At 50.0% G+C, this 21,080-nt stretch overlaps 1 protein-coding gene across 1 annotated transcript in view; it reads right to left on the minus strand.

The window, feature by feature from the left end:
• Positions 1-21,080, minus strand: part of CACNA1C (calcium voltage-gated channel subunit alpha1 C) — a 589,282-nt gene that overhangs the window by 53,163 nt on the left and 515,039 nt on the right. Inside the window, exons 31-32 of the mRNA XM_087814454.1 lie at positions 5,257-5,340; positions 4,574-4,657 (exon numbers count right to left, since the gene is read on the minus strand). Coding sequence (XP_087670580.1) covers positions 4,574-4,657; positions 5,257-5,340 — 168 coding nt within the window. The remainder of the gene's footprint in view (positions 1-4,573; positions 4,658-5,256; positions 5,341-21,080) is intronic.

Raw genomic sequence — 21,080 nt, forward strand, 5'->3', positions numbered from 1 at the left:
TTTGAATTCTATCTATATGCTGACAACTCCATGCCCCAACCTCAGAGCGTGAGTCCAAATGTCTACCTGCCATCCCCACTGGGAAGAGAAATAGGTGCGTCCCAGCTGAGCTCCTCATGCAACCTGCCCCGCCTTCTGTCTTTCCCGGTTCATACCAGCTCCACTCTCCCCCTGCTTAGGCCCAAACCTCACAGCCATCCTGGACGCCTCTTTCTCCCACTCCCACATCCAGTCTGTCGGGACACACTGCTCATTCTATTTTCACATCAGACTGAGAATCTGACCATTTTCACCACTGCTGTTACTGCTGCTTTGTTGCAGGCCAGCATCCTCTCCCACCCGGGTTACCACCTTCACCTTCACCTGGTGTTGTGTGTCCACCCTGACTCCTACAGACAGCAAAGCCGGCCTCTGGAAAAGTCAGTCAGATCAGGGGACCCTTCTTCTCAGAGGCATCAGTGTCTCCCCTTCTTCCTCATCATGAAAGCCAAACCGGTCCCCTCTCTGATCCCTTCCTCTCCTTCTCCCCCGCTCATTCTGCGCCAGTCACAGCAGCTGCTTCTCCGGCCCCAGAAGCTCCCTTCCCAGGCATCTGCATGGGTAACTCCTCACTTCAGTCTTATTTGAAATAGCACTTTCCTGAGCACCTCTGATCCCCTTCCTCGACACTATTCCTTTTCCAAAGCACTTACCAGCTTTAGACAGACTATGATTTCCTTATTTTCTGTACTCATTGAATTGCTCACTGGCTGTTTATCCCAGCCCTCGAATGCTAGCTCATGGGGATGAGGCTTTTGTTTTGTGAACTGATGTATTCCAGGTGTCTAAAATGGTATGTGACACACCGAAGGTGAGACGATAAATATGGTAGAATGAATGAATGCTGGCTCCAGGGATCGTGGGGAAACCCTTTTCCCAGAGGGAGAGGTGCTGTAGCTTGGTAACAGCAAGGAGGAAAGAGAAGGCATTTATGGGGAGATGAGCTTAAATGTGAGGGCTATTTGGAGGGTGGTTAGGATGAATATGGCAGTTAGGTGAGGGAAATGACAGTTGATTTCTGTAGGTTTAAGTCAAAGATGATGAGCTACAGGTGAAAAGCCTTATGGATTCCTCTGAGGCTGAGTGTAGATTCCTGCCAAATAGAACATATGTCTAGGAATGAGTATTTTGTGATGATGGTAAGACTAGAAAATTCTGGGAAGGCCTGGAGCAGCCCCCAGGGGAAACCTCCTGGAGCTGTAAACTTCCTTGCGCCAGGGAGTGTCCAGACCCATGAGCTGCCAGTGGCCTGAGGCAGAACCATCTGGGCAGAGGGACCTGTCTCTGAGACTAAGCACTGTTGCTCGTATATTCTGTCATCCACGATACTGATTGCTCTCTGAGTGCAGGGTTACGCCAGGACTGTGCTTGTGGAACAGCCCTGTTGAGGATTGGGTTGTGGGCAGTGAGCTGCGCTTGCTTTGATCTGGCCACACGTGTACCCATCTCCAAGAGTCTGATCATATCTGGGAAACAAGGGCTCTCTAACAGTGTCTGTGGGTAATAAGTTATAATTAAATATAATTGGCTAGAGGCTAGGCCCTCCTAGCTATTCCAGCAGAGATTTGGGAAAAAATGTCATCTGCTTGGGTGCAACAGTCTCTTTCATTCCATAGCCCTTTACAGTTTACACAGAGTTTTAAAATAGATGCTCTTATTTGAGCTTCAGGACACAGTGCTGTAAATACCATTCTACACCTTTGACAGAGGAGGAAACTAAGTCTTCTTTTCCAGGAGGAAGCAGCAGCGAGGCTCAGCCACTTGCCAGCTCTGCCATCACGTCCAGTCCTCCCTCTCTCACACCGCCTTTCTGCCTGGGGAATGTGACATTTGTTCTTCTGGTTCACAAGCCATTCATTGTGTGGGAGGGAAATAAGTGTTGGGTCTCCAGACACCTCCTCTTGCCCTCCATCACACACGTTGTCCCATTTAATCTCCAGACAACCCTTCAGTGTGACTTTTCACCTCAATTGAGAGGACTGAAGACATTTCAACATGGGGTAAGGGAGGCTGGTTAAGGGTGCATCACAACTCCAAGGGGGGCTGATAAATCATTTTTTGTTTAGAATATAAAAAAAGTATGGTTATTTTAAATATAAATTACAGAATGTAAGGGCTGAACAAATCCTGGCTGGTGGAAATAAAGAAGAGGGACATGTGAGATGCATGTGTTTATCACAGGGTACATGGATTGGGGAGAGGGGAACTCTGGCCCAGGCCCAGGGGTAAGTGTGCATGTGGGGAGGCCTGGACTCCAGCTGTGCGGCACAGAGAGGCATTAGTCTCTCCCCCAGCTTCTTTAGCGTCAGCAACTTGGGGATGATAACTCTTGCCTGGCAAACTCACAAGGTAGTTCAGTTACATAGTTACATGAAGCAAATGCAAGGGTGACTCATCAACAGAAAGCGACGTGCAAATGGAAGGGTCTTCATGGTGGTGTCATGCTCCTTTCCTGTCCCGCACCCTCCCTCTCTACCCCCAACATGGCTACTTCTTCTGTAGAAATGTTATACCCTAAAAAGTTTCTTTTGCTTTGTCTTTGTCTTTCTTTTAAAAACACCAACAGTTTAGGGGGAAATGGCAGGTAGAGAACCCCAACAGGGAGAACCCCAGAGGACCCCGGGTGCCAACGGGTCGTCTCTGCACCAGAGGAGCAGCTGGCTGCCACCTGCCTGCCTTTTCCTGCTGTTTCTCAGGCTCCAAGTCCCTGGCACAGGTTTCACAAGGACCTACACTGCTGTCTGAAAAACTACATCCTCAGAAGGCAGGGTCTGCAGCTGCTCTCTCTTCCCTGTTCCTCTCCTTGAGTTTGCCCTCAGTCCAGAGCACCGCACAGCTCCAGCTCCAAGTGCAAACGCTCTGGCCTTGACATTCACACATACAGCTCATGGCCCTGAACCGCACCTGAGATACAACTAGGGCTGGCCAGCCTGCAAAACTGGGAGTGTGCTCAGGAATGGTGGGGCAGGGTGTGAGGGGAAGAGGCACAGAGCATGTGTAGGAAGACTGACTTTTTAAAAATAATATGCCATTATTATTTGTCAAGGGCAAGAGTACACACACACACACACACACACACACACTACCACCGCCACCACCACCACCACCACCGCCATGAGACAAAGACAACTTGGGGGTTCTGGGAGACAGACGGGCAACCGAATCTGGAGCTCCGGGTTGAGCAGGGAGGGTGCAAAGGCTGAGGGCGGGCATGGGAAGCGTGACAGCCTCCTTCAATGTCCACCTGCTGGGACGGGGCCAGACAGGGGCTTTTAATCAGGGGAATCAGGCAGATAGAATAACTTGTCAGTTCAACTGATGGGGAACAAAATATGGAGTGGAGAGGGGATGGTGGGACACAGTGGGGAGATGGTGGCGGTTGGAAGGGTGGTTTCAAACATCTCTAATCAAAACTGTACAGCGTCTGCTCCGTGCTGTTACTCAGGGGTCAGTGCATCAAAGGTTTGTGCAAACATTACCAAGTCTCTTAATTAAGGAAAAATTATGACAAAAAATTAACACATGTTAAAGACTAACTGCAGAGGGCTTGCCTATAGATAAAGAGAGAAGGTTTAAACATGCCAGGTAACAAAAAGACGTGTGCAGGAACTGGTAGGAACTGTATAGGAGGAGGCAACTCTCGTGGGGAGGCGGCAGGAGGCCTCGGAGCACAGGGCCTGGGGTTCTGTCTGAGGCCAGGGAGCCAGGGCAGGGTGTGGGGGGATGGGAGTGGGAGAGCCAGGTGGGTGCAAGAGTCAGTTCTCTGGGCTGGTTCATGTGGGAGGGAGGTGCCACTGGCCCTGCAAGAGTGAGCAAAGACCTCAGAAGAGCTCTCTCTCGGCGGGTCACCCAGCCACCTGGCTCTTTGGCCACTCCAGAGAAGAGGGGTGCAAGCAGGGCTCTGAACATGACTGGCTCTCTTCTTCTCTCCCAAACGGGCCTGGAGGGGCTGGGTCGCCTCTATGGGCTGCTGATGGTAAATCGGACAGAGCCCTTTCAGTGTGAGCGTGATGGGCTGCGCCTTGGGCTGACAAAGCAGGCAAAGACCGAGCCTTAACTCCAATGTCCCGCTTGGAGAGAGCTCCTTTCCAAGATGCTGTGGGTGGAAAGGCAAGAGGGGGAGAGGCAGAGGTCTAGGGGTGAGGTGCAGTGAAAAGAGGTTTGGGTCCCCGCCCCAGCAGCTGCCCAGAAGTTGCAGATGTCCCTTGGTTTTCTCACTCCGTGCTCCCCAAAGCTGCATCCTCCTATACAGTGTGAGTCATGCCGGGCTGGTAGTAAAGGGAGAGAGAAAGATGCAGCAGTCAAAACTTAAAGGAAAGGGAGGCCTAACTCGTTCCAGGGTTAAAAAAAGAAAACTTCCAAAATAAAGCAACAAGAAAAAAATCATTTAAATCAATTTAAACAAACAAATAAAAACAAGTAAATGAAAATAAGGAGGCGGGGAGGAGAAAGAATGAAGGAAAACAATAAACCGGGGCGAGATGATGAGTGTTAGAGCAGGCACGGACATCAGGTCCAGACGCCATGTACTTACGTTTACCTCGGTGATTGCTATATCAACAATGCTACCCACAACAATCAAGGCGTCAAACGTATTCCATGCATCACAGAAATAGTGCTGCATGGGGCAGAGAAGCCGAGGAAAGGGGAGAGAGGAGAGAAAAAAAACAAACCAACAACAAAGGAGAAAAACAAAACAAAAAGGAAGAGGGAAATGAAAAAAACAAACAAAAAAGCATGAAAGAAAGGAGAGAAGAGAAAAAAATGAGAAAAGAAAGAGGTTACGTGGGCATATTCAAGACTCTCTTACCACTCTACAGTCCCGGTGGCTCAAACCTGGGTACCCTGGTCTCGCAGGGTGGAGAGGCCTGGCAAAAGCTGGGTTAGTTCAAAGGTTCCGCTGGGCTCCGGCCGCCTGGGAGGGGAGCCGGCGGCCACCCACCGCCTGCTCCCTCCACTCGGCCCCCAGCTCTTGGGCCCCGGCTCAGAGGGCCCAGCTGGGACTAGTGGAAAAAAAGGAGGAGAGGCTCCCACTTTTTTTCCCCTCACAGGACGACGGCAGGTTCAATAAAAAGCATGACTGGAGCGGGGTAAAAACAGGAAATTAAAATAAATAAATAAAAGGAGGTAGAGAGAGAGAAGAGAGTGAGGGGGAAACAGAGGCGGCAGAGGAAGAGGAAGGAGGAGGTTTCCTGGGGAGGGCAGAGTCATACTCACATTAGTTTCACTGAGAATGACGTCAATTATGCTGCCAATTACGATGAGGAAGTCAAAAACATTCCAGGGATCACTAAAGTAACCCTACATAAGGGAGGGGCAGGCAGGATGGGGATTAAAAAGGAATATTAGACAGACAAGAACAGAGCAACAATCACCATCAGAATCACCGTCTGGGCACCTCAGTGTTGCTGCTGGAGTTGCAAACACCCTCTCCGTGAGCCCAGGGGAGCAGGAGGTGGCCAGGAGGCAACTAGTCCAATCCTCCTGCCTGCCTGCCATGGCCTCACGGCTCCCCTTCCTCCAGATCCATCCCTCTTCACCACCCTCCTGCACAGGAGCCCTTCCTACTGCCCAGCAGGGCGGGGGTGGGCGTGGGATATGGGAAGTATAAGCTGCAATGGGCAGGGACATGGCTGGGCCCTTTTCGGTCCACATTCAGCATCTCCTATGTCCCCAGTTCTCTTCCTCAGAAGGGCCTGTCTAGAGGGAGGGAGGGAGCACAGCTGGATGATCCCTTGGAGGAGAATGGGCTGTGGTCCTGTGGATGATCTGGAAACTAAAAAGAAGCAACCAGTGTGGCCCAGAAGGGTGGCCAGGTCATCTGGGCTCAGAGGTGACTCACATAAAGCTCAGCAGTGACAAGGGGACCACATCACTACAACAATGTCTATAAAAAGCTGGACTTTATGCAGATAGAATGAGCTCTAGACTGAGCCCAGTATTTTCAGGGGCAGCTCTGTCCGGGCAAAGGCTTTCCTGACTGAAAGGAGACAGAGTCTGGGTGGATCCCATAGTTTGGTATTGCAGGATATGGCCCTAGACAATGCTCCTAGGGGTGTCCCAAGCAACACCTGCCCCAGGCTCTTTTCTCAGCATTGTCATTCTGATACAGGGTCCCACTGAAATGCAAATGCCACCAAAGTGAATGAAGCTACCAAAGCCTCTCTTGAGAACTGGACCTGACAGGGGCAGTCTGGTAGAAGGGATGGAAGGGACAGGCTTCTTAGGAAGGGGTGCCATGGAGGAGAGACTCAGGCACAGAAGGGAAAGGACAGCATCCTTATCCTGTACAAATGGATTGGTTTTTTTTGCTTTCCCCCATATTTAGAAAAGGGAAGAGATGACTGTTCTTGAAAGACTTTTTTGAGGTACTTGGACAACCAATGGATAGGCTGTCCCAGGTTCCCAGAGGATCCCAGGAGTCCTGGGTGGGTCATGAGCCTGTCTGCGAGATGTGGGATTTAGAGAGCAGTGCTGTGACCACATGGGATATCTGCTCACAGTTTAGGAAGCCCTAGGAACAGGACAGCCACATTTCTCATGGGTGGAGTGGAAAGGATCTAGTGCTAAAGACATTTGTCTTCTTTAAAAACGGACATTTGCTTCTTCAGTGTTTAAGGAAATGTCTGCAAGGGGACAAATTAGAACAGGAGCACATTTGCTCCGCAGGACCAGAATCTTCCTATTCTCCGAGCCACCAGTTGGGGCTTCTAGGAGACGGAACTGTAGAGATCGGTGAGTGGGTATGAGAGCACTAGAGTTCCTCTGAGAGTTTCCCAGGTCTCTCCCCAGCTCTCTAGAAGGCTGCCAACTCTCCCTTTTTATTTTTTACTCACAAGAGCCAAGAGTCTGTGTTCTTCCATTTCCTCCTGGCTCTATCCAGCTCCCTTAACTTCCCCACTTCCCAGCCATGCCCTCTTTCCAGAGGGATCACAAGACACGCTGTCCTAGGGCTGTTATTCTTAGTGTGGGAGGTCAGGTCACAGGGAAAGGGGCCTCTCGGTTCCCAGGCATTTCTGCCAAAAGAAAACAGAAGTGCCAGTGCAGAGACTTTGCACAGCCAGATTGGGGAAGCAGAGGTTGGCCAGGGCATGGGTCAGGTGAGGGTCAGCCCGAATACGTGGCTTTCTTGTTGGCTTCCCAGAATATTTTTCTGAACATACTAGATCCTTTGAGGCATAGAGGAACCTCTCTCCTGTTTAAATCAGATGTTATGAGCAGGCAACAACCAATTGCCTCCCAGGTTCTCAGATATTCTCAGGGCAAAAGGAGAGGGCTGATTTTGAAGGGAAGAAGGTAAAGAGTGAAGGCCCCAAATGAACTATAAATATGCACATGTTTTAAAATTAGACTTTGGAAAACATTGGGGCAATATATCTAGATAGGGACACCATCTTTGTGGTAGAGCTAATTCAGAAGGGAAGGGGATGGGTGTTGAGGAAGAGAAAGGAGAGAAACAGGAACGAGAGCAGAGTCCAGGATGTTCAGCATCTAGCCTAGAAAATGTGGTAACAAAACATGATTTGGGTGTGGGGGCAGGAGGAGAGGTAGGAAGGTGGAAGGCTCAGGGCTCAAGAAAGGAGAGTGAGTTGGAGTCTTTCATCCACCAGAGACCTGAAACAAAATGGGTAAGTTGGGCTCGGTCTGCAGCACCCCTGAGAGGAGAAAGGGAAAGGAAGAGAGCAGAGAACAGGCACAGGCGAGGTTAACACACACAGGTTAATCAGCTGGGCACACCGGGGCAGGGGCTGAGACCTCAAGGGACCCTGTCAGCCTCCTGGTTGTGTGTCACTTGTTACCCCTTCTCCGAGTTTCTGTGTGCACATGCAGATGGAAGGAAACACAACACAGTCAACAACTCCTTGACTGAGGCCCACTTCCATCCCTCATGGCCACCTGCCATTGGGTCGGCTGGGCTCTATGGAGATTAATGCCCCATGCCCCGCCCTTGCCCTCAACAGGCTGTCCTTCTGGAGGCTTTTGGTTGACTTCTCTGGTCTGTGGCAAGCTACTTGGTGGGCCCAGTGCCTGGCTGCAGAAACTAGCCAGTGCCCTTGTTGCCAAGGGTTCCTGGGGACCTCGCCCTGAGGAGATTTGCATGTTGCCAGAATGTAGGGGAGAGGAAGCATGTTTGTGGGGGTTGGTGACAGGATCCCTTTAAGAGGCAGCTTTTAACCCTGCCCCACCCACCCGCCTTTCCACCCCTCTGTCCCACGGCCCATCAACCTTCCCAACTCGACCATGAAGACAGTTTCAGATCCAGCTTTCAGGTCAGCCTCCTCTTCCCACTCTTTCAGTGGCCCCTTCCTCCCACCCATTCCACCCCCCACTCCCAGAAACATAGCCCATAGCCCCATTAGGTCAACAGGATGTCCAAAGGAGACACCTGGCCAAACCCCTAAGCAGGCAGGCCTGGGAGAATTCTTCTTCCCTGAACTCTCGGAGTTTAAGAGCTTAGTGTCCTCTTATCCTCTCTTTCCCATTCTCCATCCCCCCACCCCCCAACACACGTCTGTTTTTGCCCACCTCTTTATTTGCTGGAAACCACTGGTAATGTGGGTTTCGGGGGTATAATGGAAGAAGTGGGATGGAAAAAAATCATAGGTGTTGTTTTTTTCTCTTATACCTGTCACTCCTTCTGTCCTTGGTGATAGGTCTCAAATGGTAGGGAAGATGTCAGGGTTAGGGAAAGGGTTTTTCTGGCTCTCTCTGGAGTGGTAAACCAAACCTCTTCACGTCCAACTCCTCGGAGCCACGCAGGCCTGATCGTCCAGAAGGGATGGTGCTTTCAGGGCTGGAAGCCTTTCCCTCGCAATCCCTAAACCCCAGAGTCAAGAAGATGGGCCTCTCCCCTGGCCATCCTCAGGAGGGTCTTGTGCTCTCCTACCCCAGGCTGAGCAGCACCCTTGCAGTATGCTTATACCCCAGGAATAACCCACTCTCCCGGGTGCCGCTGGCCCTCCACTCACAGGCTGATGTGGGCTGAGATACTGCAGACCTAATTGACACCAGCTTCAGCAAATCATGATTAAGAAGGAAAAATGGTTGCAGAAGTGCCAGGTGATGCATTTCACATGCACAGGAATTTTGGATTTTCCTCTCTTTTGGATTATCTGTGTCCCGACGCACCTCCATCATGGGAGCTATTCCAAGTTGAAAGAGGCACCATGGTGGTTAAGAGCATGATCTCTGGGGGTAGGGTGCCTGGGTTCAAATCCCAGCTCTGGCACTTATTAGCTGGGTAACCTTGAGCAAATAACATAACCTCTCCACGCCTCAGTTTCCCCACCTATAAAGTGGGATAACCATGGGTTATGGTGAGGATTAGATGAGAATATCTGTAATGCACTGAGACCTGTGCCTGGTTGAAGTAAGCTCCAAACAAGCTCTAGCTACTGTCATGATTTTCCAGAGGTGCTCTGTTAAGTAGGATTCACAGGTTTAATTTTGAGGTGGGACTGAACAGAGGGGAAGGCAGAGCCTGGGTGTCTGTGGACGGAGGAGGGAAGAGGCCGAAGTTTCCGGAATCCTGAGCTCACCTTGAGTTACTGCTGAGCAGTGGGACTGTCTTGAGGCTCTAAAATCTGGCTATTATTTTGAGATGAGTGACAGTATGCAAGTTGTTGTGGTTAACTATTTGAGGCTCACGTTCATCTAGATAGTTGACTGCCATGTTCTTAGAAACACTATTCCTACCTGGAAAGACCCAACTTCCGCTCCTCTGCCTGAAGGGCTGTGAAGAGAGGTGGTAGGCACATGCCTTCGCCCTTGAATTCTGGATTCTTAGTTTCTTCCCTGCCCAAGGCAGAGTTCGCCACTGTGATCTTCTCAGAGGCAACACAAGCTTTAGAACGAGTGGGTGTTCAGAAGGGATCCATAAAAAAATCTGCCCACCTGGGGCTGTGTTGTGCATTCTTAGCAATTTTGAGGTGAAAGTTATTTCGCTGCCATTAGTCGTTTCTTTCTCTTCTCTGTTCTTTCCTGCCTATGGTTCATGTCTACCTCCAACGGGTCCAGTGGAGAGAAGGTGAAGTGAAGGAGCACAGAGGTGATCTGACCCCTGATAGGGAATCGGTCTCTGGACTTCTAGTCTGTCTGGGGGGTCTCTCCTCAAAGACTGTTCCCTTCCAGGGACACGTGGGGTCTCAGAGTGTCGAAGTGGGAGACCTGAGATGAAATTAGAAGTGGAGCTGCTGGAACTGAGACAGAGAGCAGGAATGGGGAAAACTGATGGGAGGAAGATGTCGGAGAGGGGGAAGCTAACTGCCAAGGGGTGGGGATGGCGGGGAAGCGAAGGAATTACAGAAACCACATGAAAGGGGTACTGATGGGAAAGGTCCCTCGGGGAGAAGGCAGGAGAGGAGAAGGAGGAACAGAAAGGCCAGCCACACAGGTGGTGGAAAGTGGGCAGAAGTAGAGAGGGGGAGGGAGGTAGGGAGGAGAAAGAGAGGAGGGGGGTCAGGAGAGGCGAGGAGAGGTCGGCAGGCTGGGGAGTGCCCAGAATAGGCCCAGGGCCTCTGAAGTGACTCTGCAGCTCAGACAGGAGAGCAGCAGGAATCCATGAAGCTAGTGGAAGGGGTCAAGGCCACCAGGGGGAGGCAGAGCCTTAAATGGGTGAGTGGGGCGGGAAATGTCTTGTACTTAACCCAGGGGAGGGAGTTTCTGAAAGAAGGCAGAGCCCACCAACCCCTGAGTGAGCAAGCATTTGGGGCAGGAAGTTGAGCAGGGGCGGTTGGTGGTGGGTGGGGAGGCAGGGCCCAGGTCCTGGACACACTGATCTTTCCTGGGTTCCAGGTTGTGGCTGAGAGATGGGTGGAGTTGACTGGATCGGGGAGAGGAGCTGCATGCAGCTGGGAGAGGCGCAGTGGCGATGTCTCAGTGTGTTTGTGAAGAGTGAGTCCCATGGAATATCTTGGAACGTAATGGTAACTGACACCAAGCAGAGATAATGTAAATTGTATTACATTAGGATGCCATTTAGGCATAACAGTAATCATGGAAATTAGTGGTGTCTTATGGAGAAGGCATAACTGTGCACACAGCTGCTCCTGGGCCCTGGCCGCCTGGGAGGCGGCGAGGATCTCTGCCTTCCTCTGTCAGCTTCCACCCTATGATGTGCTCATTCAGAAATGCCCGAGGGCTCGCACTGCACAGCCAGCCTGGGACAGCGGGGACAAAGGGCAGGAGCAGGCAGGGGTGCAGTCAGGGACTGGGTTCTTGCCCCCATGAGGGGCCCCAGGTGGTGGTGGTGACAGGGGCTGTTCTTGAAATTATGTTAGAGGAATGTGCACTTTGAGCTGGACACCAACTGTTTCAATTTTCTTTGGAGTTAAGCTTTTCCCTCCCCAGGAAAGTTTCAAAGGTCCTTGTTCATTGATCTCACCAACACACAATGAGTGCTCACGAGGTGCCTGGTTGTGTGCAGTGTGTGCATGCAGACATTGGTCAGACCTGGTACCGTTGTTCTCCCCCTAACTGGTAGCTAGTAACTAAGCTTCTTTGGAAACCTCAGCAGGTTCATTCTCTGCCTCAGTTTGCATCCAAGTGGACTGCAGCTGTTCCACACTAATGCAGGCCGCGAGCTGCTTTCTGCGAAGGACGCCTCCAGGAGAGGGTGCTGCAGGGATATATCCCTGGGGCAGGGCAAGGCCAGCAGACGCACTGCAGCTACACAGGCAACTTTACGTTCAAATGAACAGCATGAGCACTGTGAAGAGGCAGGGAAGGCAGAGACCAGGCGGCCCTGGGAGTGGGAGGACAGCAGGAGCCGCGAGCAAGCTTGACCCGGCAGCCCTCTGAGGTTTGCCTGTCTCGAATTCTCTCCTTCCAGTCCGGCTGACCTAGACTCTGGGAGAGCATTCCAAAGCCAGACCTGGCAGGTCTCATCCTATCATCTCCATGCTCTTTCTGACCTAGCAAACTGACCCTACTTAACAAAGGGGCGGGTATGACCCAACTGTGACAAAGATGGCTGCAACCTGAACCCACTTTAGTGTACGAAATGAGCAGCTGCTTTCACTTCCAGAGGAGCCTTGAGTTGTGCAGGCACATTACCCTAACCTCTGCTTCCTTCCTATGAGAAGGGGGTGACCCAGGGCACACCCTCAGAAGGTCTGTGAGGATTACTGAGTCCATGCATGAAGCGTGCAGTGCCTGCTGGTGGCTGTGATTGTTCCTAGGACTGGAAGGTCCCCCTCCCCTGCAGCAGCAGCAGGAGCACTGGCAGTGCCTCAATTCTGGTGGGTCAGGTAACACAGTTCTGCAGCTTTGGGGATCCCTCTTCCCCTCCCAGATTTGGTGTGGTCTTGTCTCTTTCCCAGTGGCAAGAATGGAGATGGAACCACTGCACTTTCCCACCGGGCTTCTTTATACAGTGTGGGTAATTTTCCACATTAAATAATTAAATGTAATAGCTAATACTACCCTTCCCACACAAGGCTTTATGCAAGTCATATAATTATTTTTTATTATTCATAGTGACTTTTAAGCTCTCAAGCACCAGGCAAGAAAGAAACCTGTCACAGTGTTGCAACAATATGCAAATCCCTGGGTACAAGAGCAGGTGGAGGCCCACGATGAAGCCCACTTATGCCTGTCTGCGTGCATTGCTCCAGCAGGTACCCTGTGGGCATTCCACATAATAAATAATAATCAGAGTGATGCCCACTCACCAATCAGGATGCTGAAAGGCAGGAGCTCTGCCCCACGCAGGGTGCAGCTCCTGACTCAGGGCTGAAGCCTTCGGCTGGGGTGGGCTGACTCGTTCCCTGCCATCCCCTTGCAGCCTCCCTTCCTGCTCCTTCCCTTTCCTACTCATTTGAATGTGACATGTATATGCTGAGTTCCTGGGTTGAGGGGATTCCATTGATAGTGGGAGACACTGGCTTTTTAAGAGTTGGGATAAAAAGGTTTCAAGGAAAATTAAATTAGAGGCTGAAGTCGTATCTTAGCCTAAAGCCATGCTTCTCAGTGTGGGGAGTGCACTGCCCTCTAGGGGGTGTGTGGGAGCCTGCAGGGCACCACTAAGATGCAGGATTTGAGTGGAGGGGACCACCAGGGCATGCATCTGTGGAGGCTAGCTTTGTTCTGCTCTCATTCCGGGGACTTTTACAAAGCACCTGGTGCTGCAGGTGCTACTGTGTCGGATCTGGAGGAACATAAAGATGGTAAGCGCTAGTCCTGCTGAAAGACTATCCAGAGCTTCCCTTGTTCTCCTTCCTTACCCTCTCATCCACTTCACCATCAGATAAAGTCATGACTCTGCCCACCTCTCTCCATGTCTACTGCTGTCATCTGCAGGCTTTAGCTGCTCCCCTATCACCACACTGTCCATTCTTCACCAGCAGTCAGCACAATGGTTCAAAACCATACTCAGGTTATGAAACACCCCACTTAACGCCTCTGCTCCCTGTGGTTTCTGAGGGCAGTCAGAGTAAATCCACACCCCTTACAGGTCCCGAAGGGCCTGCGTGCTCTGGCCCTGCCCACACCTCCTCTTCACTCACTGCTCTCAGTTCCCCCAAAAAACTGAGCTCACCCCTGCCTCAGGGCCTTTGCTCTTCTCTCTGCCTGAAATGCTCTTCTCTGGTTCCTGTTCAACTTCCAGGGCTCAGTTTAACCGGCACCTTCCTGACCATCTTCTCTCAAACAGGTGCCTCTTCCCCCACTGCTCTCCCTGAGATACCCCATCCCTTGCTCTATTCTGTAACTTCTGTTTATCGGCATCTCCTGCAGGACACCATAAGCCCCGTAAAGATGTTTTAATATCATCGTTGAGGTGCTCAATAGCTATACAAAGAAAAGATGCTAGTGAGTGGAAATTACAGAGGGACTGTTCAGTTCAGTGTAAAGGAGCAATCCCAACAGAGCTGGGGAGTCTCTCACTGCAGAAAGCAGGAATGTGCAGAGATTTCTGTGGTGATGAAGGATCAATGATCTTAATGTTGTTTTCTTACATTAATATTCTGACTCTCTTTTCCTTGTTCTCCAGTTCTGTAATTCTCATTCATTCACTCATGCATGCATTAAACTTTCATTGAATGCCTCTTATGGCACAAAAAATGCATATGAAACAGTTTCTGCCTTCAAGGAATCCAGCAATCTAATTTTGTCTCTGCAACTTGAAAGTCTTCCATTGCAAGTGCATGTGCGTATGCGTGTGCATGCTTATTAAGCTATTGTTTCACTTTCCTGAGCCCACTTATTGGGTGACTGTCCCCTCTCCTTAAAGTACTTGTCCCTTCAGATTTGGAAAGGAAATCCAGCAGGTGCAGACCAATCCAGGGGAACATATGGGCCAAAGACAGAATGGGCAAATGAGAGGTAGGTGGAGATATAAGGGGCCTCAGAGGAGGTGGAGGGATATAGGAACTGACTATTATTCATTTCCATAGAGTTGCTACTTGAGAATGGCTTGCTTTCACTGTGTCTCTGATTTGCTCATACTTGCTGAGGAGCCACCGAGTACATGGTGACATCTCAGCTTGTTCACATTTGTCGTTTCAATGGGGGTGTAGTTAAAAAGCGTGGCTTTTGAATCACCTAAGCCTGCATTAAAATTCCCCCAAACAACAACAACAAAAACTGGCTCTTTGATTTTGGACGCATTGCTTAGTTTTTCTCTCTGAACTTCAGTTCCCTAAAGGCCATTTTACTTGTCTTATAGATTGAGTGAGACAATGAAGGGAAAATGTCTGATTTTTCGTAGACACAATATACATTTACTTCCTTCTCTCCCTTCTTCTGAATGGTATTTAATTTTAGAAGTTGATACACAATTGGTTAATGTATTTATTCATTGCTTCTTGTTAAATAGGAATAGGAGTAGCAGGCTGAATAGCAGGTTTTCTAGGGATGAATGAGCTGGTGACCTGGGGACTCTACAAGATCCAAGAGTGGACAGAGTCAGGGGAATCTGTTCTTAAAACCCAACTCTAGGGCTCACCAGCCTGCTTGTAGTCACCATTATGTGCCTGGCACCAAGCACACAGCCTGGTATGCTGGAAGCTCAATACAATATTTGTGGGTTGTTGTTTAACTTTAGGCTACAGCAAAACAATAGCTAAATAGCATACAGGCAAAGATTTCTTGAAATAAATAATATGAGGAATGACAAGGCCTAGAGACAGGGAAAGAGAGGAAATGATAAAAAACTGGGCTCAGATCTTGTGAAGCCCAATAATAGGTGGCACTGGTCACAGAAAAGGGCAAGTGACAGTTTTAGACATTAGTAGCATGGTTTATGCCGTGTGAGCACAATCAAACTCCATGGATGCATTAAGATGAGCCTTAAAATTATACTACAGTGAGAAGCAGAAATCTGGATGAAGGGGTAGCATACATGAGCTCAGAATGAGAGAGGACAGAACACCAAAATTGCAAAAGGACCAATTTTTAAATGGAAATGAACAAGGAGGACATGATAAGGCAGAAGCAAAGTTCCTTTTGTTCTGAGAGAGAGAGCTGGGTGCAGGCTCCCAGACCGAGGGCCCGTGCACAGTACGCACTCCATCCAGACGGCGCTCTCCCCAGAAGCCTAGGGGCCCTCAGACATTGCTGCGGTCTGAACATCTGTTTCCCCCCCGAACTCACATGCTGGACTCCTTATGCCCAATGGAGTCGGGAGGTGGGGCCTTTGGGAGGTGATTACTTCATGAGAGAGAAGCTTTAAGAACGGGATTAATGCTCTTAGAAAAGAGATTTCACAGAGCTCTCTTGCCCCTTCTGCCATGTGAGGACCCAGCAGGAAGGCAGCAGCTGTGAACCTGGAAGAGGTCCTGCACCAGACAACGCAGCCATGCTGGTTCCTCACTCTTGGACTTCTGCTTCTAGACGGTGAGAAAGAAATTTTTGTTGTTTATACGCTACCCAGTCTGTGGTATTTGTTTTAGTAGCCCGAGTGGACTAAGGCAGACATGATCTCACTTGGTCTCACCATATAGTCTGCTAAGCCAGTCTTCCTACTTCACAGAGAAACTGAGGCATGGAAAGAACAGTGCGTGTAGGAACAATATGCCCTACCTGCCCACCCCCACCTCATTCAAGGGGATGCCAGGTGGGAGTTAGGCTTTCTGGTTCTCAATCTACCAGAATTTTCTCTCTTTGTGGAATCTTGGGCAGTGGATGATTAAGCAAAGAAATGAAGTAAAATTTGGTTTGTAAAAATATAAAGCCTTGGCCCTGGCAGGGTAGCTCAGTTGGTTTGAGCATCATCCTGATATACCAAAGTTATGGGTTCGATCCCCTGTCAGGGCACATGCAAGAATCAATCAATGAATGCATAAATAAGAACAACAAATTGATGTTTTTTCCTCTCTCTCTCTCTCTCTAAAAAAATCAATCAATAATATAAATTATGTATATGTGTGTATATATATATATGGCCTCACAACAAAGGTATAAATGTAAAAATGCAGAAATATATAGCTCACTTAAAATTGTTAGAAGGGGGAACTTTGGGTGAATAGGACAGTTAGAGCCAGAGGTAACGTTGGAGAGAAAGTAGATTTTTGCAGGTGATGGAATTATCCAGTAAAAGCACCAAGTTTCTAAAAGATTCTCAGTGTTCAAGAAGAGGCAGTGGCCCCGGTTTACATCCTTTCCTGCCAGTCATCATCTCACTTTCTCCTTCCTTCTTCTGGTCCTTATTGGGCTCTAAGGAAAATTTCTCTCAACAACTCATGAGAGAGTATGTGGGGATCAGAGCTTGCCCTGCCCCATGGAGGGAGCCTGGGCCAGGAGGAATCTTGCCTGCAGGGTCTTCTTGGCCCCTCCATTGCTGTGCTGGTGTGTTAGAGGAGCTCTAGCCCTACCGTTCTTCTCATTCATCTGCCCAGGCTGCCCTGGGGCCCCTGTGAGGTTATTCAGGGCCTTGGTAGCAGTTGCCAGACCTTCCCATGCTGACTAGTGGCTTGTCTAGCACAAGGTTATACATCCCTCTATCCTGTGCCTGTTGCTGTCAGAGTTGGCAATATTTCGGAATCCACCCTTTGGTATGCCTCTCACTGGCCTTTCTTGGCGGGAAAGAGGGCACATCTGATTTTGAAAGTTCACGAAAACCATGGACCAAAAATGACTCCCTGGTCTGAGTAGGAAAGTGGGCTGGGCTCACAGCACAAATGGTTGATCTTGCCTGGGTGAGATGAATAGATCTGCCCTTGGACGTGGGGCTGGAGTCACCTGCGGAGGTGCTCTCCCAGCTCTCTACCTGCTGAGTAGGTAGAGAACTGGGTCCCTTTCCCAGGAACAGCTCCCTCGTGGAGGGCCAGAAGACGCCTGAGTCCCTGCCTGGGCAATTTGGACCCTCAGCCTCAGAAGCTCCTTTCACATCCAGATGGGACATGGGTGCCCCTGGAGAAGCCCAAGCAGGCTGGAGGGTATGGACTGTGATGTCTTTAGGCAGTGTGAGGAAAGCTGCTTGCCAAGGGGAAGCCAGATGCTGGCTCTTTAAGGAAAGAAGGTTCTAGACAGGAATAAAGCTGACAGAGTAGACTCAGGAATTGGGCTGCAGAGTTTCTTTGTAGGAAAATGCACCCTCCCTGAGTGCTCCTTGCACACCCCCTTCCCACTCCAGCTTTCCTGCCGCCTGTCCGCGTGTGAAGTTACACTGCCCTCACCTGCCTCTTTTGCCACAAGCCGGAGTGGGAAGGTAGCTGGTGATGACTCCATCTTCACCACACCCTCTGGGTGGCCCCATATGCTCCTCACCTAAGCAAGGCAACAATCCTTCCCTAAGAAGAACACATATGCAGAGAAAAGCTCACTCTGGGGCCACTGGAAACCATGGGGTCCCTGTACTCTACAGGCACAGCTAGAAATAAGGAGGAAGCTGCCTGGTGCATGGAAGTCCAAGGCCAGCAAAGCCTCTCAGGCTGAGGCTTTCAAGATGCAGAGACTGGCCTGGCTCAAGCACGCCACAGTGCTGATCACTGAGAGGACCACTCAGGAGCCTCTTCCTTCTCGCAGCTCTGCTGCTGCTCATGCTGGGGAGACCTGGGCAAGCCTGTGCCCAGTGCTGCGGTGAGCGGTCCCCCCCAAAAAGAGAAGGTGCTTGACCTCCATGGTCCTGAGTAGGCTCTGATTCTGTAGCATTTCGTTAACCAGGCTCCCTTCCAGTTATGACTCATCCCTTGCTCCCAGCCAAGCGAAGGGCAGAGGGGCCATTGATGGACATTTCAGGACAACAGCTCGAAGAAAGGAAGAGCTGGGTTGTTTGTTAGAATCGGCCATTGCTGCCAACCTCACCCTCTTTCTGTCTCTCTGCTCTCCAAGAGGCAGCCAAGGTTTCATGTCCTCTTTCATCAGAGATAACAGGGGCTTTAAGAAGCCCCCAAAGCTGAGAAAATAGGGTGTCAGCTGAATTACTACGCCACTGTTAGCACACACTATAAAAATGTTGGCCAACTCCCCCATGTCTCAGGGCAGGTGGCAGGAGTCAGCCCTAGACACTAGATGGCGCACAGCGAGGCAGGCTGGAGCCTCGCAGGAGGGGGCAATGGCAGGGCGAGGGTGCCAGGTGCAGCGAGGCAAAGCGGCTGGGAGTCTGGAGCCCACTTTGGCAGTGGTGTCAAAGCTTTCAGGAAGCAAGTCTCGGTCCTGCAACTGGGGTGTGCAAGGACAGGCTCTGCATCTGGGGAAGGGCAGGAGCTAGGGCTCACAGACTTGTTTCACTAAGGCACTAAAATGCCAATCAGGAGCCCTAGTCAGAAGTCCAGTGGCCTGTGCTCACCAGGGACATACCCTCCATTTGGCCATAGCAGCAAGACCAACTCCAGACCACACCGGCCGGTGCACTCTCCCTTCCACGGTTCAGGAACCAGGTGAGAAAGAGCCAGCAGGGGAGGAGCCTTCGCACTTGCAGCTGATGAGGACTGGGGGGCCCAGGGACAATTGGGAGAGCTGGCCGGTGCAGGAGAAAATGCACTGGAGACCCCAGGGCAAGAGGCTGTCTCACCCTGTAAAGAGGGATTCCACTATTATGAGTTAATTTCAGGTAGAAAATTACTAGCTGGAGAGAGTAGGGAGGATGAGAGAAACCACCGGCCTCAGGAAGCCAAAGCAGCTGGGCTGGAGAAGCCAAAATGGACAGAATACAGCAGAAAGGGAAAGTGTTGGGAAGAAGCAGTGTCCGGAGCGGCGCTGCCCTATATAGCAGCTCTAGGCCACATGCAGCCAGAGAAATGTAAATTAATTACAGTGAATAAAATTAAAAAATCAATTCCTCAGCTGCACTGGCCACATTTCAAGTGCTCAATAGGCACAGGGGTTAGTAGCTATTTCCTAGACAGTGCACATGGGACATTTTAATTACAGCAGAAAGTTCCATTAGACAGTGCTGGTCCAGAGGCCTCGTTTCATGGCTTAGGTTAGAAATGCCTTTGGGCCCTACTTTGTCCTGCAACATGAACGTGAGCCCCGAGGCTTCAGTTGTTCCTATTTGAGAAAGCCGGGGGACAGAAAGGTCAGTGAGTGTTTTCACTTTGGGTCTGTTTACCTCTCTGGACTATTCTCAGGCTGGGAAAAAGCTGAAAAGAGAGGCCAAGGCCTCGATGAGAGAGCTGCCAGGGGGAAATGCCCCCAGCATCTTCCCTTGGGGAGGGGCTAAGAGGCAGTGAGACCTGCATCCTCTGAGCAGGTAGCAGCCAATGAGGGAATGAGGTTAAGTCTCAGAATGAGCAGTCCCTGCCTCTTTACCCCTCTATGAGCCATGGGCAAGCCTGTGGGGAGGAGGAGCATGGGGAGAAACCTTCTAGTTGGGTGAGTGTCTCCTCTCCTGGGCAGATGGATTTCCACTGCAGAGGAGAAGGCAGAGCCCCATCCCCTGCTGCTCCTCACCACCTCGCCCTCGCTGAGTCATTGTCAACAGCAGATCCCAGGCACCTAAGTCGCATCATCGCTCCTTCTGGTACTAAAACCTGTGCTGACAGTGGAGTGTCTGTGACTGGTACCACTTCTGGAACCAGGATCTTGCCTCTCCTGATGTCAGAGCTGCCCAACTGGGTTGAGGCCTGGGGACCACACACCCAGGGTCATCCTATTGGCCATAAAGGTCTTGTTGGGTGGCTCCCTTTCTCCTGCCATTCCCACCTTGGGTAAAGTTCAGCCTGGAGTTTTAGTTGGGACTGCACTGTCTATGGATCAGTTTGAAGAAAAATGACATCCTTATAATATTAGGTTTTCCAATTCATGGACATGATATATTTCTCTCCATTTACTAAGTTTTCTTTAATTCTTCTTTATGAAATTTTATAGTTTTCTCTGTAGAGATTTGAGGCTTTTTTTTTTTGTTGGATTCATTCTTAGGCACTGGATACTTTTCAGTGCTTACCATAAAGTGTATCTTAAAAATATTTTTCCATCTTCTCTGATAAATTTCAGTTCATGATAGGAAGACAACCCAGCTAATTAGTTATTTTCAGACCAAAAGTTTTTCAGGCTGACCAGCTTGGTCTTGCACAGTCAAGTAGGACGCAGGTGCTATCTGCTTATCTCCCAGACATTCCTTCTACTCTCAGAAAGGGATTTCCTCTGGCTCAGTCCTACTTTATCATCTTTCCCACTCTTCCAGACATCACCAGACTCAGGTCCCTGAGGTTTGGTGGGGGACTGAATTGCTCTAAACTGGCCTATATTCACCCATAGTTTTTGTATGTGTTTGAAACAGAGTATGAATTTAGGAAGTGGGACAGCTGAATTTGGGGCAGGGATTTACTTGAATAAATTTGTTTTCCATAGAGTGGTGAGAAAAGATAGAAATGAGGAACTTGGGAACATTAGTTGCTAGGAAGACAATGAAAGAATGAAAGCAAGAGCACAAAATGGCCAACTGACCAACTGACTGACTGACCAACCAATCACAGAGACAAAAAGGACAGAGAAGAAAATCGAGTAGTGGCAACTTTAGATCACTTCTCCCTGTTGGTGACCAATGTCAGTCTTTGACATTCTTGCTGCCTAATTGTCCTTTTACAGTTAATGCTTACAAGTGCAAACCATTCATATCATACATAAGCAATCATCCAGTGAGTGAAAGGTGACAGAAT

The sequence above is a fragment of the Miniopterus natalensis genome, chromosome 2, assembly GCF_054644295.1.
Source record: "Miniopterus natalensis isolate mMinNat1 chromosome 2, mMinNat1.hap1, whole genome shotgun sequence".
In the NCBI taxonomy this organism is placed as follows: Eukaryota; Metazoa; Chordata; class Mammalia; order Chiroptera; family Miniopteridae; genus Miniopterus; species Miniopterus natalensis.